The sequence below is a fragment of the Bidens hawaiensis genome, unplaced genomic scaffold (assembly GCF_021521415.1).
Source record: "Bidens hawaiensis isolate Kalapana, Puna unplaced genomic scaffold, B.hawaiensis_p1.1 tig00024652_1, whole genome shotgun sequence".
In the NCBI taxonomy this organism is placed as follows: domain Eukaryota; kingdom Viridiplantae; phylum Streptophyta; class Magnoliopsida; order Asterales; family Asteraceae; genus Bidens; species Bidens hawaiensis.
This window is the reverse complement of record NW_027493902.1, coordinates 86,577-111,356: the sequence shown is the minus strand read 5'-3', so window position 1 is coordinate 111,356 and position 24,780 is coordinate 86,577. Positions and strand designations below refer to the sequence as shown.

Below are 24,780 nucleotides of genomic sequence, written 5' to 3'. Positions count from 1 at the left end.
TTGTTTTCCTTCTTTGTGTGTATTTCGATTATTAGACTGTTTTGTACATTTGTAAATGTCGCAGGATGGATAAATCATGCAGCTTCAAGAGTGTAATTTATGCTTTGTACATTTTATGAAAACCGAATATACAAACATCAGATATCAAGCACCTTGAACGAATCCGCGGCCACTTTAAGCTGATTTCTTACCCTTCTCCATCTCCTTTCATTTGCTCCGACAATTAGAGTGTAGTATCTCCCTGTTACACAAATTCAATGTTAATTTATAATGCACACGACCTTAATAATTGTTTAATTTAAACATGTTTTGACTCGTTATCCATGGTTGAAGTTTGTGTTTTACCATTTCCAACTGCTATGGTTGCAAAGGCTGCTCGCGAGAAGTTTGGTGATGTTAGCGTGTACTCAAACGTGTAGTAGTTTTTACCGTCCGTGGTCCTCTGCAAGCCCATAAACACTTTTTTCAAGATATATGAACAAACAACTGCAAATGATGTTTTTATAGGGTGGTTCGTACCTCTTGCATATCGAACACATCTGGGACTTGAGTTGGCGTCGAGTACACATGTCTCACCAAGTTGGCTACAACCTTCTCTATGGGACCCATCTCATGGATGTCTGTTTTGGTGGTTGGTATGAAGCTAAGTCTTACATTTTGTAACTGCAAATACCGGTCCTTGAATGCAGAGTCATGTCCTCTGAAATCGAATTCCTGCAACAGATTATGTTTTGAGTAAAAGGTTATATTCTGTTAAAAGGAAAAACATTAAATTTGCAGTTTTGTGTTGCAACTTACTCTCCAATCTGAGGGATAAAAGTATGAATAACCATCTTGTAAGTCAACAAATTCTTGATAGTTTGGTGGTTTTTCTGTGTGCATCAACAATGCAAGAGGTTTAGAAATTAATAAGACAAGATCAGCATGAGCAAATATGTCGATTTTTTTTATAAAGCTGGATATGTTAGGGTCGAAAAAATTAACATGAAAATAATTTTATTTTGGGTGGTGTTTACAACTAGCATACCTTGAGCCAATAGCAATTTTGTAGGCAGTAAGCTTGAAGCTCCAACTCCTATCAGAAGTGATCTTCTCTTGCAATTTCCTGATCCTGTTCCAAACAAAATTTTCATGTTTGGATTATTATATATGGAGTTATGAATGATCCAAAACTTGATTGACCATGCTGCAATGAGTTTTGTGTGAAACTCATGGACGAGCCGGGTAATGTTGACATGGGTAATGCGCAAGCACGGGTCAAAAGGAGCATGTTAACATGTCAACACTTGTTTGAGTGTTATAAATAACTAATGTGTTGGATATTAAGAGTTTCATAAAGGATACGAGTTTATAGTGATCAGAGATAGACTGAACGATTTTCAACTCACTAGACCTGTTTTCTTACTGCTAATTTTTGTCTCACCTGTTTTTAAGTGTCTTGCCCTTCATCAATGAACACAAATTTTCTTTTTACCCATTTGTCATGTGCGTCAATAACTACTGATCTTCCGTCTTACCCATTTGACACGTCTATCAATCAGAACCAATTTTCTGTCTTACCCATTTGACATGTTGTCTATCTATAAGCACCAATTTCGCGTCTTACCTGTTTGGCATGTCTAGCGATACACACCTTTATTTTTTTTTTAACCCATTCAACACATATATCAATAGGCACCTTTACTCATTTATGTAGTTGATGGTAAATCATAAACTTGGATGTTTTACTCAACAGATTACATCAATGGACATGTAGGAATAATAATATTATGAAATACTCTATAATAAAAAAAAAGTAGCTTACTTTCTTCATCAGTAGATGCATCCCTTGAAGATGCAATGATGGTTGGCCCAGAACATGTAGAACAAGAAGGCTTTAATGACAGATACACCTGTAAATGCTCAAGCAAATGCCTCTTTAAACAAAAATAAAATTGTAAAAACCAGATTGTCAACACTGTATCAACCAACAGTTTATAAAAGAAATAAATAAAAAAAAGTTAAATTTATGACTGACCCTTCTGGATAAGGTTGCAGATGAGAATGAGAAGGATGAAACTGCCATTTTTGTGTTTTCTGGAAGAAGCTAATTGCTTGAATTGGTTGATATATATATCTCCGTGACAGTTACTATTTATTTATTTATTTTGAATTTTATGTGATTTGATGAAGGGATATAACATGTGTGGATACTGATTGCAGGTTGGATTGGACTTGTCTTATATTACCTTTTTCTATCTCAAATTTGTTCATTTAATATACTTTTTTTTTCATATATGGAGTGAAAGTCTAAAAACAAAAGTTTGATATTTAAATTTATAAAATTCTGGTTAATTATTCATGTTATATCATACCTTTTCAAAAGTAGAAAAGTAAACAATTCTATGTTGATTATCGGAACTTAATCTGAACACTTAGCACAACTGAATAATAATCTAATTCATTACAGGTTTTAGATTTTGATAAATGAAATCAATTCTATGGTTAACGATAGAAAAGTCATTGACAATAAGAACTCAAGCTTAAATGTTGATGACCTCAAATCAATTAATTGACAAAATCTTAAACATTCAATTACGAAAAACTGTTTAATCAACACAAACAATTCTAAAGATTCGACTAACCGAATGATTAACCAAATCCAAATACAAAGTTAAGGTTTAAAACACCAAAAATCCAAAATACAACACAACCCTACACATAACCCTACGCATGGAGATGGTCACGGAAGCCTTAGCCTTGCATCTTCATCTTGAGTAGCTTGGTAATGGAGTGGAACGATGAAAGCATGGATGATTATGATGATTGAAAGGTGTTATGATGGTGAAAGATGGCTTCGAAATCGCCCGAGTATGATAAAATATGAATAATAATCGACCTAGGGTTTAATCGGGCTTTTATATATATAGAAGAAAAACCCAAAAACGGATTTTTGCGTCAAGTCCGTCGTAAGCTATGGTCAGGCTGCCGTAAGCTACGGTGGGTGTGAAGAAGCAGAGACCGTAAGGCAAAGTCTCAAGCCTGTAGCCTACTAGTCTGTCGTAAGCTATGGTGAGGCCACCGTAAGCTACTCTGATAAATCTTAACTCCATTTTCCTCCCCTTTTACGGTCACGTCTTCGTATTTCAACTCTCAATCATATCATATTCCATTACCTTCATTTCTAATCAATTGTATCCTCCGAATAACGTCCAATATTCGTGTTTTAACTTTCAACCATCTTGAATGTTCCAAATTAGCTTCTTTAAGCTTCAAATACCTATAATCATAAAACCAATTAAAGTAATCGTGTTCTATAGATATAAACAATTAAAACACACAATATCAAACACTTAAAGCATGCTATTTCACCCACATATCGTAGTACCTTTGAAGCTCAAGCTCTAGGCTAACGAGTTTCCTATGGTTGCAACACATGGGCTAGAGAAGAAGAGAAATGAAGTCACTTTTCACCAATGAGACAAATCTGAACCGAAGAAGTCATCCTTTTGCACTGCTCCAAGACTTTAGCCTCTAGGCAATAAGTCTTATAGCAACAAGCTAGATAAAATTTAGCATTGTCATTACAGATTTACAGGTGCACAAATGGGGTTTTTTGGGGTATGATCGGGAGAGAAAGGGGGTGTGTTCGGGTACCAGTATTGAGGAGAACAACCCAACCCTATGTACCCGGGTAGGGTATGATCGGGCTCGGGTATAATCAGGTATTGGAACCGGTATGGGTTCCGGTATGACCGGCCATGCCTGATTTTGAACTTGTAATTATTCTACACAAATAAATTCGTTTAAAACCAAATTTGCTTTGTAATTATTAAAATAATTAAATATTAATACAATAACCACAAATTCAGTTAAGTATGAATTATTTAATTTATAATACGCATTTAAAATAATTAATATTAATACAATAACCACAAAATTCAGTTAAGTATGAATTATTTACTTTATATTACGCATTTAAAAAAATTAAATAGAAAAGTTGTGAAGTGAACATATAAATATTCTTAAAAAAGTTCGTGTACTCTATATGATATTAAGAAAATCGGCATAGGGTATAACTAGGTACGGGTACATGGTATGACCTGTTCCAAATAGTAAACGGGTATGGTTTTGGTTCCGAATATTGAGATCATAATGCCTATTTTACATATACCTTACAGGTAGGGTCGGTTTTGGTTTCTGGTATAGAATATTCGGGTATTAATAAAACCGATTTCAGGATTTTATACTGGGTTCGGTTCCAAGTAGGGTTTTGTTTTTTTTTTCCACCTTTAATCGCCATCTTTGTATTGGGTCTTTAATTGAAAGGAGAATTTCAGAAAATTTCTTTTGTTTGTTGTATGCCTTTTAATTAATTTATTTATTATTTTAATAGAAAAAACACAAATAGTCCAACTATTAAAAGGTGTTAGTAGGTTAAGTAAATAATAAATAACACTTGGATGTGAAAATTCCATTTAGACCTTAAAAGTGAGCCTTATTTTCATCATCTTCGACGAGTTTTCTGAATTCGACCTTGATTGAGTCGTACACTACCGCTAGCAATATTGGTATGATTCAGTTTCATATTTAGTTAGGGGTTTCTACGTGAATTCTATTTCGCTTTCATGCATTAGCTTAGCTTATCGGACTTTGGTACGTTTTGTGTGTCAAAAAGGAACGTGAAGGCCGGCTATGCGTCCATGTTGGTTATTTTAGTGCTATTGGATTAACTTGTTGATTGAAGAAATAACATTAGAGATTAAACGAGTTAGGTGATGCGAGAGTACGGGCTCAATTTAATACTAATGTTATTTGGGCTTAAGTAATTATTTACTTGGACTTAAATGTAAAGTTAAATGGGCTTGTAATGGATTATTACTTGGGCTCATGTAATTGGTTTTAATAAACCGATGATTATAACTTCATCGACACACATACAGAAGAGAGGACGACGGTTAGTTGGTTCTCTCTGGATCTTCATCAAGAACAATCAAAATCCAACTCCATCAACAGAAATCTCTGTCTTATCTGATAAATCATTGCATTTAACTCGCAAATAGGTTTATCTGAAAGTGATTCACGATTCAGAGATTAATCCAGGCAATTGTTCAAGAAACCAAGATTGAAATCAAGATTACATGTTTGCATCATTGACCGAATTCATTATCCAGGTACGCAAATTTATACAACAGTCCAGGCCGGGCCGGGCCCGGTGGTCGACGGACCCCGGCCCCACACTCCTATAGGCCAAAATATTTTTAAACTATATATTTTTTTTGAAAAAAAAATATGGATTCTTAATATTTAAACCTAATTACTCAGTGGCGGACATACATAAGGGGCAGGGGTAGCCTGGGTTACCCCTCAACTTCCATTCCGTGGTGCAAATTTTTTTAAAAACATCGTTTTATATATTAGGTTACCCCAAAACGAAAATTAGGTTACCCCTCAAATATTTTAGGAAGCCCAACACCTCATCTCAAAAATTCATTTACAAACCCAAATTTTAAAGCCCATCAATTAGTTAAAAGCCACACAATTTAAAATAAAAAAACTCTGAAAACATAAATTACAATCATATAAAATTAAAACACCAGCAATCCAGCATCAGTTCATCACGCTTCAGCCTTCAGCGCCTAAGTTGATAGGCCACACAAAGGCTCTCACAAAACATCTTAAAATAAGTCAAGACCTATTAGAAGCGGCTAAGTTGACAAACGGAACAAAACAACATATTTTGAATGATTTAAGACAAAACGGGTTTGCTGCACTGCTGGAAAAAAGTGACTTCTTTTTGTGTAAAAAACAATATTAAGACATTAGATATGATGGAAACTTATGGTAAGCCTAGAAATCTAAAAAATGTCATTACTATTTTTTTCGAACATCAACTTTCATTAAAAACAAACAAACTCGAGTCCTTTCTACAGAGAAGCTAGCAAGGGCTGAGATACAACCAAAACACAAGATTACAAAGTTAAACTATTCCAACTAGACCAATCTATTTCCAATCACTTCGCTCTATTTTTTATCCACAAAAAACTTAACACCTTTATCTCGCTCATGATGGTTTTGATCTTCATTGGCTCGTTCTCGAATATAAGTTCTTTCCGAGCTCTCCAAATGCTCCATACAACCACTATCATTATCAACTTCACCATTTGCCTCTTATGTTCATTACTAATCAACATCATTTTGAAGTTGAGATTTTTAATATGGTTTGGGATATGCAAATTCAAGAATTTGAAAATCGATTCAATAAGGTAACAACTACTTTGCTAGAAAATATGTCGGGTTTAAATCCTTGTGACGGTTTTCTAAGTTTTACACATTTAAGATAGTGACATTTTCTTAGATGTATCTAAATGATTTTAGTACAAAATAAAGGGGCGTCTTTTGGGTGATCTTAAGGACTTTTACCACTCTGTAAAGGAAGATGAAATATTTGCAAAATTTGACGGAATACGCGACCTTGCTCATCTAATGGTGGAAACAGGAAAAAATCTTTCTTTTTCCATTGGTTTATCGGATATTGAAGCTAGCGTTGATTTTACCTGTTGCAACTGCAACCGTTGAAAGATGTTCTAAATTGAAGCTTATTAAAACGGAATTATGCGATTGAATGGGCGAGGATTATTTGAACAATGCTCTAGTTTGTGCAATCGAAAGAGAAGCACTTGATAAAATAATGGAAGACAGTGTAATGCTTCGATTTCCAGCTTTCAAATGCCAAAGAGGAGAAATCATATATTAGGTAGTTGTTTAACTTTATTTGTTATCGTCTTTTTCTTTTATTATTTACAGAAATCTACTATAAAAAAAATTTAGGTTACCCCTGGAATTTTGATCTAGATCCGCCACTGCAATTACTCAACTAATTTCAGGCCTAATTTTTTTTTTTCGCTTTCGACCCAAAAAGATTTCATGCTTCTCGGAGACGGCCCTGCGGAACGTCAACATATTCAGGACTACTTTCCAGTTAACATTTGGCGATTAAATTGGTTTTTGTCAACATATTCAGGACTAATTGGTTTCTCGAGTTTTAGTCAAATTAAGTAATGGACAGATTGTCTCTATTTTCCCAGTCAACTTAAAATATTTCCTTCACTTTGGAAGTCTTTGTGATAGATTTTGTAGTGCCAATTAATGGACAGGAGCGATTAGGAGACTTGCTATCTTCCGTGTTCTAAGTCAACTTCATGCATTTTGCAAAATAAATAGGATTGGAAACAAACCAGTATTCTTAATTAGTCTTTTAAAATTTACATCATATAATGTTTGTTTTTGTGTCATTGCTGCTATGCATGGGATCGTTTATCAATGGCGCTTATACATTGAGGCTCAAAGTAGACGCCAACATGACGTTTGCGAGCACCTGTCATGATAAGGAGAGGCAGGCGCTACTTGATTTGAAAGCAAACCTAGTAGGTACCAACAACACTCTAAATGATTGGGGAGGCAAAGAAAACAAGAATTGTTGTCAATGGATGGGTGTCGGTTGTGACGAACACACTGGTCATGTGACTGAACTTCATTTGTATGGCTCTTCTAATTATGCCTTGTCTGGTAATATTAGTCCTTTTTTTATCATTATTACCTCACTTAGAGTACCTTGATTTTAGTGGAATTGATTTTCAGTTCAATCCCATACCAAATTCTTTGAGTTACCTTTCCAACTTACACTATTTGACAATATCTGCCTCTAATCTCAGCGGTTCTATTCCTCGTCAACTTGCTAATCTTTCCAACTTGTTTAATCTTGATCTTAGTTATAACTCTTTGAGTGGACTAATTCCTCACCTACTTGCTAGCCTTTCCAACTTGATGCATCTTGATTTGAGTAATAACTTATTGAGCGGACTGATTCCTGTTTCCTTGGGATATTTGCCTTCTCTTATGCGTTTAAACCTCTCAGAAAATCGATTAGAAGGTGCCATTCCTAAATCATTCAGAAATTGGTCATATCTTATTGGATTGGATATGTCAAAAAATCTCCTTAGCGGGTCTGTACCCGACTTTGTTGGATGTTCACCCATGAAAGAGGCAATATCAAATAGCAGTTACATGTATGATGAACAATTTTATATGTATGCCTATTCACTAGTTCCTAATTTTCCTGGATGCCCATCCCTGCATAAGTTAGACCTCTCTAGAAATGGATTAACTGGAAAGTTACCCAAGACCGTGCAAAAACTATTAAATCTTGAATATCTTGATGTTTCATCCAACTCCCTTAACGGTGTAATCTCTGATGAACATCTTCTAAACCTCACCAAACTATCCTATCTGGACCTGTCTTTCAATTCCGTCGCACTAAAATTAAGCTCCAATACAAGAATCCGTTTCCAGTTAAACACCATAAAAATTCAGTCATGCAAATTGGGGCCTAGTTTCCCCATGTGGATTCAAACTCAAAGACATTTTCAATATCTTGATATCTCCAATGCTGAAATATCAGATCACGTTCCTGCGTGGTTCTGGGACCTGCCACTTGGGTTGAAGTTTCTTAATCTTTCTTCAAATGAAATAAAAGGTATGCTACCAGATATCACATTAGTCTTTGAAAACCATCCTGGAATAGATTTGAGTAACAACCAACTGGAAGGTACAATACCGTTGGTACCTTCTAAACTGGCAGCATTAAACCTCTCTGGAAACAGGTTCTCAGGGACACTTTCTTTCTTGTGTCAAATTGAAACGACTTTGACTTTCCTTGACCTCTCCAGCAATTTATTATCAGGGAGTCTGCCTGATTGTTTGAAAAAATTCCAAGAAATGTTTGTGGTTCTTAATTTATCTAATAACAGTCTCTCTGGAGAGATCCAATCTTCTTTGGGATTCTTGTCTAAACTTCAGGCATTGTATTTGCGAGGGAACGCCTTTGTTGGTGAAATACCAAAGTCTTTAAGCAACTGCACAAAACTAAGGTTTGTAGATCTCGGGGAAAATAAGTTGTCTGGTAACATACTAGCATGGATAGGAGAAACACTTTCAGAGTTGCGTGTTCTTGTTTTACGGTCTAATAGATTTAATGGTAGTTTACCATCCCAACTATGTTTTCTGAATAACCTTCAGTTCCTTGACCTATCTAATAATTCGTTATCTGGAAATATCCGTCGGTGCTTTGGTAACTTCACGGCTATGGCTAGGAGAGGCTTTCAAGATGATATTATGAGCCATTCTTACTACTCTTACACTGCAACTTTCTATGGAACCAAATACGGACATTCAAGTTATTATTCGGATGAAGGGGCCCTTTTCATTGACAATGCACTGGTTGCGTGGAAGGGAGCACAACGTGAATTTGGAAGAGGCCTTTACCTACTTAAGAGCATTGATATTTCAAGCAACAAGTTAAATGGAAAACATCCCTACGAAATCACTAATCTTCAAGGGTTAGTCTCCTTAAATTTTTCCAGCAACAAATTTTACGGGGAAATTCCAAAGTATATGGGTCGGTTGAGATCTCTTGAATCTCTTGACTTGTCAAGAAATGAGTTTTCTGGGAGTATTCCATTGAGTTTGTCACAGATAACGCCTTCAAGTTATCTTGACCTCTCTTACAATAACTTGTCAGGAAGAATACTGTCGGGGTATGGTACTAAGAACCCTAATTTATTATGTTTTGGGCTTATTTTATTATATGGGCTAATACATTTGTTATTGGGCTGAGGGGGTTTTGTGGAGGTAACCCTAACTGGGCTAGGCCCATTAGGGTACCATGATGGTGGCCATGAGGCTCCCTATATAAGGAGGTCTCCACCTCCTTATCAAGGGTTGGCAAATAGCTCAATAAGAGCCACCACCATATTTTTGTGTCTGTGAACAAGAGATCCTCTGGATTTCTTAGCGGTCACCTCCACACCCCCAAAAGTCACAGCAGATCACAGCAGCGGTCGGAGCAGAAGCAAGCAAGTCGTGGTTCGTTCATCTCGAAGTCCGTGGAAACATCGTCATGGGTCAGGTCAGATTCATTTCACGTTTCTACAGTTGGCGCCATCCGTGGGACGGCAATGATCCACACTTCGCTTCTCGTTTCGGCCCTCCGATCTGTCCATCAGCATCTCAGATCTACGGATCTGTTCATCAGATCTACGGATCTGTTCATCAAGATCTACAGATCTGTTCATCAAGATCTACAGATCTGTTCATCAAGATCTCAGATATACGGATCAATATTCCAGATCTGTTCATCAATATTCCAGATCTGTTCATCAATATCTCAGATCTGTTCATCAATATTCCAGATCTGTTCATCGATATCTCAGATCTACGATTTCTTCTCTCAGATATGTTCTTCCGTAGATCTAAAAAATATTTCCAGATCTGGAAATACTATCAGATCTGTTGGAAGAAAAACACAAGAAGAAATACTATCGGATCTGAACAATGATCTGGAAATACACAGGAAGAAATACCCGATATTTTGGGGAAAACCCTCATATCTATGCTGAATCAGATCTGGGTTCGCTCACGCGTCAAGCATGCTCAAACATCAAGCATGCTCAAACATCTAAGTATGCTCACGCATCGATGCTCACGCATCAAGCATGCTCACGCATCAAGCATGCTCAAACATGCGCGCAGGCATCGAGCGCGCGACAAGCATGCTCACGCATCAAGCATGCTCAAGCATCAAGCATGCTCAAGCATCAAGCATGCTCAAACATCAAGCATGCTCAAGCATCAAGCATGCTCAAACATCAAGCATGCTCACGCATCGATGCTCAAACATCAAGCATGCTCAAACATGCGCGCAGGCACCGAGCGCGCGACAAGCATGCTCAAGCATCAAGCATGCTCAAACATCAAGCATGCTCAAACATCAAGTATGCTCACGCATCGATGCTCAAGCATCAAGCATGCTCAAGCATCAAGCATGCTCAAACATCAAGCATGCTCAAGCATCAAGCATGCTCAAGCATCAAGCATGCTCAAACATCAAGTATGCTCACGCATCGATGCTCAAGCATCAAGCATGCTCACGCATCGATGCTCAAACATCAAGCACGCTCAAACATGCGCGCAGGCACCGAGCGCGCGAAAAGTCAACCCACAAGATACAGACCAAGGCTTAAAATCAAGATGTCATGAAGACACAGCCAAAACCTATGCTCATGGCGCATAGCACATGCTCAAGCAGGCTCAAGCATCAAGCATGCTCAGACATCAAGCATGCTCAGACATCAAGCATGCTCAAGCATCAAGCATGCTCAAACATCAAGCATGCTCACGCATCACGCATGCTCACACATCACAGATGCTCACGCATTCAAAATCTCTAGATCATGCGCGCCACCGCGGATCAACTTCGGATTCCGCATGCGCGCTCCCGGCGATCACTCTTCGCCACAGCGGTTTGCATTCGCGCCACCGCATACATGTTTTTGCATACATGTTTCACACTTCCTTTTATTAATTTGAGCAATATGACAACATTATATTGACATCAAACTAAAAATAAAACGAAGTAAAACATACATGCGCGAGCTTCAAGCTCAAACGCGTTGACGAGTCTTAACTCTAAAACGTCAGGGCCTTAGCCCAAAAATATGAGCCTTAGCTCAAACTTAAAAGTTGGGAATACCCATAGACCCACAGGCCTCGCGCCAAGGGTGAAATACTCAGACCCACAGGCCTCGCGCCAAGGGTGGAATACTCAGACCCACAGGCCTCGCGCCAAGGGTGGAATGCTCAGAGACCCACAGGCCTCGCGCCAAGGGTGGAATGCTCATAGACCCACAGGCCTCGCGCCAAGGGTGGAATGCTCATAGACCCACAGGCCTCGCGCCAAGGGTGGAATGCTCATAGACCCACAGGCCTCGCGCCAAGGGTGGAATGCTCATAGACCCACATGCCTCGCGCCAAGGGTGGAATGCTCATAGACCCACAGGCCTCCCGCCAAGGGTGGAATGCTCATAGACCCACAGGCCTCGCGCCAAGGGTGGAATGCTCATAGACCCACAGGCCTCGCGCCAAGGGTGGAATGCTCATAAACCCACAGGCCTCGCGCCAAGGGTGGAATACTCATAAACCCATATGGCTACGCGCCATACTAAAAGGTTCGGCCACGAGCCGCGCAAGCACCTGTGACATCATTATTATTATCTGGCCGTTTGTGCCTCCATTATTATTTTGAAGACAAGCCGGGATAGTCATCCTGCGCAGAAGAGGCCCTTGGCCAGTCATTATCATCATATTACAGCTCGTAAGCCGCCTTGCGCGCCAGCTTAATTATTCTACAAGCTCGTAAGCCGCCTTGCGCGCCAGCTTAATTATTCTACAAGCTCGTAAGTCGCCTTGCGCGCCAGCTTCATTATTCTACAAGCCCGTAAGTCGCCTCGTGCGCCAGCTTCTTTATTATTACAGCTCGTAAGTCGCAATACGCGCAGGCTCTCATTATTCTACAAGCTCGTAAGTCGCCTCACGCGCCAGTTTTATTATTTTACAGCTCGTAAGCCGCCTTGCGCGCCAGCTTCATTATTCTACAAGCTCGTAAGTCGCCTTGCGCGCCAGCTTCATTATTCTACAAGCTCGTAAGTCGCCTCGCGCGCCAGCTTCTTTATTATTACAGCTCGTAAGTCGCCATGCGCGCAGGCTCTCATTATTCTACAAGCTCGTAAGTCGCCTCACGCGCCAGCTTTATTATTCTACAGCTCGTAAGTCGCCTCACGCGCCAAGCTTTATTATTTTACAGCTCGTAAGCCGCCTCGCGCGCAAGCTTCATTATTCTTCAGCTCGTAAGTCGCCGCGCGCGCCAGCTTTATTATTCTTAGCTCGTACGTCGCCGCACGCGCCAGCTTTATTACTCAGCTCGTAAGTCGCCTCGAGCGCAGGCTTTTATTATTCTCAGCTCGTAAGTCGCTTCGCGCGCAGGCTTTTGTTATTATTATAGCTCATAAGTCGCCTCGCGCGCAAGCTTTATTATCAGGCCCCGCGCCACTATTATTATGATGCGTGCTATATCTTATTCATACTAGTGCACCATCATCATCATAAGGATCACAACATGTCACCATCATGGAGAAAACCTCCCAAAACTCAAAGACAAGGCCGAAGGAAAGTGAAGAAACCGCCTCACGATCTAGCACACCTTATAAAGTCCAGTGCTCCACCTAAACGCTTGCACGCCTAGGAGCAACACTGGACTTGGGGGGCTTGTCGGGTTATGGTACTAAGAACCCTAATTTATTATGTTTTGGGCTTATTTTATTATATGGGCTAATACATTTGTTATTGGGCTGAGGGGGTTTTGTGGAGGTAACCCTAACTGGGCTAGGCCCATTAGGGTACCATGATGGTGGCCATGAGGCTCCCTATATAAGGAGGTCTCCACCTCCTTATCAAGGGTTGGCAAATAGCTCAATAAGAGCCACCACCATATTTTTGTGTCTGTGAACAAGAGATCCTCTGGATTTCTTAGCGGTCACCTCCACACCCCCAAAAGTCACAGCAGATCACAGCAGCGGTCGGAGCAGAAGCAAGCAAGTCGTGGTTCGTTCATCTCGAAGTCCGTGGAAACATCGTCATGGGTCAGGTCAGATTCATTTTCACGTTTCTACAAATACCACTCGGACCACAACTTCAACTCTTCAGTTCCTCTTCCTACACCGGGAACTCTCAACTTTGTGGGCCTCCACTTACACAAAGATGTGAGCCTCCAATTCCACCTCCAACTGCTATTGTTTTGTGATTCCTGTTATTTCATCAAACTTTTAGTCAAACTGTAAGAAGCTCAATTACTGTTTTTGAGTTAATAAAATATATTTATAAGACTGGTTCAAAAGAAAAAGAAACCAAGAAGGAGTTGTTCACTTCTGTTTTCAAAGTCAACTTAAAGACTAAAAAGTACTTGGAAATTACTTCAATTAAATTCTCCGTATTAAATTTTATAATACCAACTAATTGACAAGACTTGTTAGGAGACTTCGATCTTATCTTCCGTGTTCAAAACTCCAAACATTCAACAATATATATAGAGCCTTCGTGTTGGATTGGAAACAAACAAGTGTTCTCCTTCTAAAGTTTAAAACAAGTTTTAAAAAACCATATTGATTTTGGTTTTAATTACACGCCAACGAACATCACATAATGTTTGTTTTCGTGTCGTTACTACTTTGCATGGGGTCATTAATCAATGGTGGTCTTACATCGGGTTTCAAAGAAGGTGCCAACACGACGACTGCAGGTTATTGTAATGACAAAGAGAGGGAGACACTACTAAATTTTAAAGCAAACCTAGTAGACATCAACAACACTCTAAATGATTGGGGGAACAAAGAAAACAAGGATTGTTGTCAATGGGCGGGTGTCCGTTGTGACAAGAACACTGGTCATGTGACCGAACTTCACCTTGCTGGCTTGTCTGGTAATTTTAGTCCTTTGTTATCATTATTACCGAAATTACAATATCTTGGTTTAAATGGAAATGATTTTCAGTTGAATCCTATACCAATTTCTTTGAGTTCCCTTTCCAACTTACGGTATTTGAAAATATCCTCTTCGAATCTCAGCGGGACTATTCCAGTTGAACTAGGTTATCTTTCCAACTTGCTTCAAATCGATCTTAGTAATAACTTTCTGACCGGGGAGATTCCGGTTTCCTTTGGGGAGTTGACTTCTCTTACACATTTAGACCTCTCGGAAAATCAATTAGTTGGTGTCGTTCCAAATTCCTTTGGGAACTTGGCATCTCTAGTTCAACTGGATTTGTCAAAAAACCTCCTTAACGGGGCATTGCCTAACTTTGTTAGATGTCCATCCCTGCACAAGTTAGACCTCTCTAATAATATGTTAACTGGAAATTTACCCCACAGTGTGGGCAAACTATCAAATCTTGAATATCTTGACGTTTCATCCAACTCCCTTGAAGGTGTAATATCTGATGTTCATTTTCTAAGCCTCACCAAACTAACCTATCTCGACTTGTCTTCCAATTCTTTTACGGTAAAATTAAGCTCCAATGCAAGAATCCCATTCTCCTTAGAGACAATAAAGATGCAATCCTGCAAGATGGGGCCTAGTTTCCCGATGTGGATTCAAACTCAAAGATCTTTTGCATATCTTGATATTTCCGATAATGGAATATCTGGTCGCATCCCTGCGTGGTTCTGGGACATACCACCTGGGTTGAGATTTCTGAATCTTTCTTCAAATGAAATAAAAGGAACATTGCCAGATATCACATCAGTCTTTGCACGCTATCCTGGAATGGATTTGAGTAACAACCAACTAGAAGGTACGATACCGGTGTTACCTTCTAAACTGGCAGCAATAAACCTCTCTGGAAACAGGTTCTCAGGGACACTTTCTTTCTTGTGTCAGATTGACGACGTCGGTTTGGCTTTCCTTGACCTCTCCAACAATTTCCTATCTGGGAGTGTGCCTGATTGTTTGAAATTCAAAGTAATGCTTGTCGTTCTTAATTTATCAAATAACAGCTTGTCCGGGGAAATCCCTTCTTTGGGTCTGTTTAAGCTTCAGGCATTGTATCTGCGTCAGAATGATTTTTCTGGTGAAGTACCAATGTCCTTGAGTAAGTGCACAAGACTAACGTTTTTGGATCTAGGGGAAAATAAGTTGTCTGGTAACATACCAGCATGGATAGGAGAAACACTTTCGGAGTTGCATGTTCTTGTTTTACAGTCAAATAGATTCAGTGGTAGCTTACCATCCCAATTATGTTTGTTAAATAATCTCCAATTCCTTGATCTGTCTGAGAATGGATTATCAGGAAACATTCCTAGGTGCTTTGGTAACTTTACGGCTATGGCTACTAGACAGTTTCAAGATGATATTATGAGCCATTATTACTCCACTTATAACCCAACTATCACTGTAACCATTGGACAACACAACTCTAGTACAAATAATGCACCAGACAAGGGCGTTGTATCTCTGTGTTCGGAACCTTTGGAACGAGGTGGTGTAGTTTCTTTAACTTGCGGTTTGGGTGAAGAGGCCATTTTCATTGACAATGCGCTGGTTGCATGGAAGGGAACACAACATGAATTTGGAAGTACTCTTCACCTACTGAAGAATATCGATATTTCAAGCAACAAGTTATATGGAGAGCTTCCTTCTGAAATCACTAATCTTCGAGAGTTAGTCTCCTTGAATTTTTCCTTCAACAAATTGCATGGGGAAATCCCGAGAGATATCGGTCAACTGAATTCTCTTGATGCTCTTGACTTGTCAAGAAATGAGTTCTCTGGGAATATTCCGTTGAGCTTGTCAAATATAGACCGTTTAAGTTATCTTAACCTCTCTTACAATAACTTGTCAGGAAGAATACCAACAGGGACTCAACTCCAAGGCTTCGATAATGCCTCCTACGCTGGTAACCCTCAACTTTGTGGACTTCCACTTACACAAAGATGTGACCTTCCACCTCCAACTGCTACAGTTGATGGAAAGGAAGACGTTAAAGAAGAAGGAGGTGAGTTTTGGAGATCATATTACACAGGTATGGGTGTTGGATTCGTTGTTGGGTGGGGAATTTGTTGTGCTTTACTCCTCAACCGAAGGTGCAGATATTTCTTATTTGCTTCCTTAGAAAAGATGAAGGATTGGATATATGTAACAGCGGTTGTGTATTTTCGGAATCTTCATACCAAATTTAGATGGTAAGTGCACGTTCTATTCATAGTGACGTTGTTAGTGTTTTCTATTAGGTAAGTAGATAATTTAAGTTGCATACGGCCATGGATGATTATTGCCATTGTGTTACCTTGTAGAACTTCTGTTCGGTAGTTTGTGAGCAGGTTATTTTCTGTTTGTTAAAATGATCTTTGCAAGAATCACCGAATTTTTATCACACGTGTCTTAAAAGCAAATGAATTATGTTGAATTAAATGTTTTGATAATAAATGAAAATAAAGTGGCTAAATTTTTCACAAGTTTTAATCAGGTCATGTTGTTGGATTTTCACTTGTTGGTATGTTTGTCGTGGTGCTAGTAAACATCAATTAAACAGGTCGCCCAATTAATGTTTTTTTGATTAATAAAATATACTTATTGACTGTTTCAAAAGAAAAGGAAACCAAGATTTTTTAGACCCAATGAGGTGTTGTAAGACTTATTTACTTCTATTTTTCAAGAAACTTAATCATGAAGTCTATATATGGTGGAATTTATAATACCAATTAAAGTGTTAAAGTGATTAGGATACTACATGTTCAAACTCAGTTCCTAATTACATTTAGCATATAAATGTAGAGCCTTTGTGTTAGGATTAGAAACAAGTACTATTCTTAGCCTCTACAACAGGTTCTAACTAAAAAGTTGATTTATTTTGGTTCTGATAAGACACGAACAAACGAACATCATAAAATGTTTGTTTTCGTGTTGTTGCTGCTATGCATGGGATCGTTATCAATGGTGGTCTTACCTCAGGTTTCAAAGAAGACGCCAACATGACCGTTTGGCCATATTATGAAATATTTTTTTTCTTCAGAAGTGTACCAAAAGCCTTGGCACTTGTCTGATCAATCACACTGATAACTTAACTTTTGGATTAAACCGATTGAATGATTAAACTTTAAATTGAGTCAAGTCAGTTTTTTGAGACCCAGACATTCAGGTTATTATCCTTTGGAAATCAACTGTTTTTCCATTTTTGGGTTAAAACCGACTAAACTGTTTAAACTTTGGAATGAAGCAAGTCGACGCTTTGAGGTGCAAACATCTAGGATTTTGCAGTTTGGAATTTAGTTGTTCGATCCCACTAAAACAAAATTTGTTTTCATTTTTGGAATTAACAACCATCGCATATCATATTTTTCGAAATTTCAATGCAGCTAATGATTTAAAAATTACTGGTTTGGTTTGACCTACTCAATCAGACTAGTTTGATTTGTCGTTTTCTGAAACCGTAATTAGTATTAGTGATTCAGATACAAAATTCGTTAAAACCAGCCAAATTGGGAAGACGGATCAAACATTAGCCCTCGGCATTGTGGAAATATTTATTGTCCTAGGTTGCACAGCATTATGGAAGGAAAATATTGGGTTGGTTGTAATTTCAAAATGCTATATCATTAAAAACATAACATTCCATACATTTATAAAAGCGAAAAAGATTACTGAAAAGGCATTATCAACCAAGAACAATATTCCCAAAACTAGACTTAATCAACTTCTTCAATCTTGGGGCCTGCACCATTCCCATCAGCAGTTTGACTTGGACCATCAGCATCCATATCAGGCACACCACCAGAACCTTGATACATCTTAGCAATTATAGGGTTACAAAGACCCTCCAACTCCTTCATCTTGTCTTCAAATTCCTCAGCCTCTGCAAGCTGATTCGAGTCCAGCCACTGCATAGCCTGCTCAACCGCATCCTCCACCTTCTTCTTGTCATCAGCAGGAAGCTTTGAACCGATCTTATCATCTTTAATTGTATTCCTCATGTTGTAAGCATAATTCTCAAGAGCATTCTTTGCCTCCACTTTCTTCTTGTGCTCTTCATCTTCCGCCTTGTATTTCTCAGCCTCCTGCACCATCTTCTCAATGTCCTCCTTTGACAACCTTCCCTTATCATTAGTAATGGTAATCTTATTCTTCTGACCACCAACTTTATCTTCAGCCAACACGTTCAAGATACCGTTGGCGTCAATATCAAAGCACACGTTGATTTGAGGCACGCCACGTGGCGCAGGGGGAATTCCCGACAACTCAAACTTGCCCAACAAGTTATTGTCCTTTGTTCTTGCTCTCTCCCCTTCATAAACTTGGATCAAAACCCCGGGTTGGTTGTCAGAGTAGGTCGAGAAAACTTGCTCCTTTTTGGTGGGAATTGTGGTGTTTCTCGGGATCAAAACAGTCATCACTCCACCTGCGGTCTCCAAACCGAGAGACAATGGAGTAACATCCAAAAGCAAGAGGTCCTGCACTTTCTGGTTACCTTCACCACTCAATATAGCAGCCTGGACCGCGGCACCGTATGCAACAGCTTCATCAGGGTTAATGCTCTTGCAAAGCTCCTTCCCGTTGAAGAAATCTTGTAACAGCTGTTGCACCTTTGGGATTCTGGTAGAACCTCCTACAAGAACAACATCGTGAACCGAGCTTTTGTCCATTTTAGCATCTCTCAAACACTTCTCCACAGGCTCCATACATTTTCTGAACAGATCCATGTTGAGCTCCTCGAACCTTGCTCGTGTGATGGTTGAGTAGAAATCAATACCCTCAAACAAAGAGTCAATCTCGATGGTTGTTTGGGCGGTAGAAGAGAGGGTTCTCTTGGCTCTCTCACACGCGGTTCTCAGCCGTCTAAGAGCTCTCGGGTTTCCACTTATGTCTTTCTTGTTCTTCCTCTTGAATTCTTGAACAAAGTGATTCACCATCCGGTTGTCAAAATCCTCACCGCCCAAATGCGTGTCACCAGCAGTGGCTTTCACTTCAAAGATACCCTCTTCAATGGTAAGAAGAGAAACATCAAAAGTACCACCACCAAGATCGAAAATAAGAACGTTTTTCTCTCCAGAAGAAGTTGCCTTCTTGTCAAGACCGTATGCAATAGCAGCAGCTGTAGGCTCATTAATAATACGCATCACATTGAGGCCCGCAATCACACCTGCATCTTTTGTAGCTTGCCTTTGAGAGTCATTGAAGTAAGCAGGAACGGTTACAACAGCGTTCTTGATTGAGGTGCCAAGATATGCCTCTGCAATCTCCCTCATCTTTATGAGAACCATTGAAGAAATCTCTTCTGCTGAGAACTGCTTCTCTTCGCCTTTGTAAGTAACAACAATCACCGGTTTGTCAGAAGGACCGGGTATAACCTTGAATGGCCATAACTTCATGTCACTCTGGACAGAAGCATCACTAAACTTTCTGCCAATCAACCGTTTCGCATCTGTCATTCAAGCAAAACTTCTGTTTAGTATACAATCTAGGATTTAACAAATGTAAATACAGTAATTTCTAAGCAGGCAAGTAGGCAATTAATAGTTTTCCTAAAAAAACATAAAAATAATAAAAAAAACGTATGTAAATTTAGTTTAAAAAAATAATAAAAATTTAGTCAAAAAATAATAAGAAGCCGAGACCGAGCTAGAGAAAACGACCTGCTCAGCTCGTTTACAGGCAAAGCAGGAAACAACAGAACAGAGTTGTAATGAACAGTACAGGGTTATAACCGGAGATCCATACAACAGTCCAGATTAAACCCCAATTCTTCAACAGAATCGTCATAATTAGGCTTTCATAAAAAGTAATTCGACGAGTAATACATAAAATAATGAGCATAAAAGGAATGCAGAAAATAGAATTTATAACAATTTCATAAATAAGCCCTAGGTTACTAATATTATTTATAACAACGTCAAATTAGTCAATGCAGTTGGTAAATTAATTAAGCGAAACAGAGTAGAGAAATAAAATCTTACCAAAGACGGTGTTGATAGGATTCATGGCCACCTGATTCTTGGCAGCATCGCCGATGAGGCGTTCGGTGTCCGTAAAGGCCACATAAGACGGCGTCGTTCTATTCCCCTGGTCATTAGCGATGATCTCAACACGGTCGTGCTGCCAGACTCCCACGCACGAGTACGTCGTCCCTAGATCTATTCCGATTGCAGGTCCTTCACCTTTTCCCGCCATATTTCTTGAAGAAGAAGAAGAAGAAGAAGAAAATGAGCGTGTGTGTTTGTTATTATGTGTAAGAAAATATTATTGTAACGCTTTTTGTTAAGTGATTTGATGTGAGTGAGGAGGAGGTTATATGGCGTGGAAGATATTCCAGAATTTTCATTACTTTGATTCCTGACCGTCCGATTATCGGTTAAATTTGGAATCCAACGGCTGATCAAGATCTTGACCACTTTGACGAAGATTTTATTTTATATCCTTACTTCTCGCTCCTTCTCGACGATTCTTGTTTGTTGCTTAAGTTTTTGGACACGTCTTCTTTTTTCTAATGGATCTCTACTTTCCATTTTACAATTTTGAAACCATTGCTCAAAATTAATTAAATGATGATTTAATTGCATTTATATCCCTATGATGACTTAAAAGCGTAACTTTCAATTATGTGGTGATCATTTCACGTATAAGGTCCATATGGTGTCAAGTCACAACTTTAGTTTTTCTATGAAAAGATATCAATACCCTTGCAATTTTAAATAAATGCAATTTGAACCCTCGTTTTGTTTAACGATTTCCCTCAAAAAATAATAACAAAACCGACCACCATGGGTTTCGAACCCGGGTCTAGCCACGCTAAGAAAGAACTGGTGTACCACATAACACGCTAATATACTAAAATGTTCCAATGAACATGAAGGACCTTTAGATAGCCTTGAATGTTGTTACCTAGGACCTTCAGGCAACCTCAGATGTAATAAAAGGGTTTAGGCATAAAATAATAGTACTTGAAACAAAACACAATGAGACATATGTGTTTTCGTAAATCGAATCTTTCCACGATGTTTTTGTAAATAGACGAATGGTTTCCACAATGTTTGAACGCTAGTCTCACCAACGTAAGCTCCATGGTTTCTTGATTAATCACAAACCAATCTCTATCCAATGTCATAATTTTTAGAATATTATTCAATGTTATAAATTTTAGAATATTCTTGCGGTGTTCATCATTTTGAGGGGTCTATTGTTATTGTTATGATGGTTTTAGTCGTCCGTTTTGTATAACTTTAGCAAGTTCTTGGTACACAAGTCGTCAAAAAAAGTTACAGCTGGCTCTTTCGAACTCTTTCAAGTGTATGCGTGTTACCTTATCTCTCTACGTATCGATGCAATCTTATAGTGCTATGGTGAGTTCTCTATTGCAATAATTATATTTTCACCCAATTTGTTAAACATAAAAAATGGATAAAAAAAGAGATGCTTAAAGGGTTGTCCCAACCCCAATCGATCTACCTTGACCTACCCATTTTTCACAATTTTCTTAGAAACAAATCAGAACATTTTCACTTTTAGCAGTATATCAGTAGAACTGGTTTTATTATGGCGATTCATTCCGGAAGATAAAACATTCAAAATCAATCCATTTATAAACATATTTGTTGAGATTGAATTTGATGAATATAACTTCATATCCATCGCTAACTAACAGAAAGAAAACAAGCTATACTATGAAAATTTTTGAACACAACATGATTACTAGATCTGTATAATAAACTTTTGGGTTGTCACATTTAACACTTCTAAAATAGGGTCATGTTCAGGTTGACAGGTTTAATTTACTAAATTACAGAGGTCGACGTGTTTTAACCTATTTAACCATTTTTTTAATTGATCCACCTTTCTAAAAAGGGGTTCAAGTCCAGGTTGGCAAGTTTAATTTACTAAATTACGGAGGCCGACATGTTTTAACCTATTTAACCATTTTTTAACTGATCAACCTGATTGTCACGCTTACAACTTCATTATTCAACACTGTAGAAAAATAAGTTAAACGGGTCACATTCGAAACGACTTTAATTGTGTGCAGGTCAAGGTGGATGTTTTTTAAACGAAAATAAAATTTCGGTCATGTTCAGATTGAATTTCAACCTCACACAATGGCACCCCTGTATTTATCTAAAACTCGCAAATTGGACAGATATCTAGTCCTTAACATCCTACCATATATCTCGGAAACACAAAACACAATATCCACCAACTGATAAACAAAATTACCAAAGTTTTAATATCATAATAGTGCCTTCTTAATGTCAAATGTGTAATTCTTAATCATCTCATAACACCTCTACAACTGCATTTCACCATTCATCTCACCCACCAAAAGGCCCCTTCAGTTCCCTTCATATTTCGGGTCAGCAAGCACACAGTGATATGCAATTACCAGAGCAAATATGAATATGCCAAGGAAGTTGGCAATGAATCCCAAGTCGTTATCGGTAATCATCTGCAAGAAGAAAACCACAAGAAAAATCCAATATATTAGATCAAGCATACAAGTAATTCCAAGTTGTTCAAAAATCAAATGATCATAGTGTGTATACATCTAGGTGTTCAATTTGAAAAATCGTATTTGAACTGATAAAATATCTTCAAAATTAGAACTAGTTTTGAAACTATATGCAATTTTAAAGAACCTGCATTTTCCACAATTGTCAAAGTTGCAATGAGTTAAAAATATAAAAATAAAAAAATGTTTGCAAGTCTTTTAAGTAATTTAGAACTGAAAAAAAGCATTTGAGTGTAAACGAGCCAAGCTCGGGTCAGCTCGTTTTGACTTACAAGAGCTCAATCTTGGCTCGTTTCCAGCTCTTTTTTTAAAGCTCGAGCTTAGCTTGTGAGTTGTTTTTTCACCTTCTGGTTCGTTTTTTATTTATTAATTAAATCATATACGTTTTTTAATACATTTTGCGAAAAAACTTAAACGAGCCTAAGCATGGCTCAAGTTCAACTCTGCTGTTTGAAATTAATACATAGAATTCCAAAAGTCAACATAAAACTTAAAAATACACAAGGCTCGACGAGCCTAAACAAGCTTTGTTTTTGAGCATGAAAAAACTCGGCCTGTTTCGAGCTTTTCGTTATACCAAACTCAAGTAGCTCGGTAGCAGCTTTTCACGCCTTAATTCAAAACCCTAGGACCTCCTATCTGATGAAAACCAAAAAAGGACAAAAACAAGGGCAAACACATAAGAATTGGATGCGATCGCAGTGAGATTTGAGATCCGGAGTCTACTCCAAATTAGGGTTCAATTGCAGTGAGATTTACACATACAGATGATACTGCTAGATCTAGAAATTAGACGTGCAAATGCCAACACAATACTATCAATTTATGCATCAATTTAATATCTATTAAGATAAATAGTAAGAGATCGCATACCTTTGATCGATTGCTGAAGAAGACGATTGCAGAAATGGTCAAACGATCGACTGGAGAGAGTCCTAGCTACGGTAAATAGGCGAGTAAGTTACAAATACTGTCCTTATACTTATGGTTAATCTACAGTTTTAGTCGGTGAAGTTTTTGTATTTTGTTGTTATTACTTACGAGTTATGAGCTAATAGTGAAGCAACAAGTCTTCTAAGTCTAACAAATTACTAGCACATGAAGAAGTCTGTGTAAGAATAAAGATTCATTATTTCAAAACAATAAAGTTTATAGCACGTGAAGGATAAAACATTACTACGACATGAACGATATACGTATATACAGGGCCGTTTCCGGTAACCCTTTAAAATTTGGGGTCCGGGACGAGTAAAAAATAAGCCTCTATAATGGACTTTTCAATATGTAATAAACAAAAAAAATAATAATAAACATGTTACTAAAAGTATTCATATGAAACAAATGAATGTTTTTTTTATATTCAAAAAAGAATACTAATAGTAGAAACTGAACTATGACATATGTTTCCATAGTCTAGGAAATTTTTCATTCAATCAAAAAGTCATTTTGTATACTTTTATGTCAAAACCAACTATATATAAAATATAAATTTTATTTCTTTAACAATTATGAGCCTCTTGGGAGAGCGGGCCCGGGTCCGTTGCCCTCCTCGCCCTCCCCTTGGGCCAGGCCTGCGTACATAAATATGTATAGAAATAAATTTTTAACTAGAGTATTTTTGTATTCAAGAGATTTTCACTAATATTATCTTTTTCTCTTCTTTCTTAATGTGTGATTAAATTCCTATGTTTTAAAAAAGAGTTGTCATTTAAACTTGTCTCTGTTTCTTGCTTCATAATCGAGGTAGAGATTGGTAAAATGGTTTACTTTAAAATGACTAAATTGACAACTTTCATAATCACACATTCATATATTCCCTACCCTTTGTTTGCTTTTTCATCTTTCGTGATTTTATAGGCTTT

General features: G+C 38.1%; 3 protein-coding genes and 2 pseudogenes across 4 annotated transcripts; 2 read left to right on the top strand and 3 right to left on the bottom strand.

Annotated features, from left to right (window-relative positions):
- Position 1: 1 nt before the first annotated feature.
- On the bottom strand, positions 2–2,139 carry LOC143569811 (photosynthetic NDH subunit of lumenal location 1, chloroplastic-like). Its single transcript, XM_077055631.1, has 7 exons — positions 2,018–2,139; positions 1,805–1,892; positions 1,028–1,111; positions 799–872; positions 520–714; positions 346–442; positions 2–241 (listed from the first exon to the last, which is right to left on the bottom strand). Exons 1-7 carry the CDS (start codon positions 2,063–2,065, stop codon positions 138–140), a joined length of 690 nt encoding a protein of 229 aa, XP_076911746.1. The 5' UTR covers positions 2,066–2,139; the 3' UTR covers positions 2–137.
- Positions 2,140–7,256: 5,117 nt separating this feature from the next.
- On the top strand, positions 7,257–13,675 carry LOC143569801 (receptor-like protein EIX1; annotated as a pseudogene).
- Positions 13,676–14,019: 344 nt separating this feature from the next.
- On the top strand, positions 14,020–16,611 carry LOC143569800 (receptor-like protein EIX2). The gene has a single exon (XM_077055624.1). The coding sequence runs from the start codon at positions 14,074–14,076 to the stop codon at positions 16,609–16,611; it is 2,538 nt and encodes an 845-aa protein (XP_076911739.1). The 5' UTR covers positions 14,020–14,073.
- Positions 16,612–18,110: 1,499 nt separating this feature from the next.
- LOC143569787 (heat shock cognate 70 kDa protein 2-like) lies at positions 18,111–20,614 on the bottom strand. The gene is made up of 2 exons (XM_077055613.1): positions 20,376–20,614; positions 18,111–19,843 (listed from the first exon to the last, which is right to left on the bottom strand). Exons 1-2 carry the CDS (start codon positions 20,587–20,589, stop codon positions 18,111–18,113), a joined length of 1,947 nt encoding a protein of 648 aa, XP_076911728.1. The 5' UTR covers positions 20,590–20,614.
- Positions 20,615–22,614: 2,000 nt separating this feature from the next.
- On the bottom strand, positions 22,615–23,833 carry LOC143569786 (dolichyl-diphosphooligosaccharide--protein glycosyltransferase subunit 4A pseudogene; annotated as a pseudogene). Its single transcript, XR_013141797.1, has 2 exons — positions 23,792–23,833; positions 22,615–22,855 (listed from the first exon to the last, which is right to left on the bottom strand). The product of XR_013141797.1 is annotated as a dolichyl-diphosphooligosaccharide--protein glycosyltransferase subunit 4A pseudogene (transcript).
- Between the last annotated feature and the right edge of the window lie 947 nt (positions 23,834–24,780).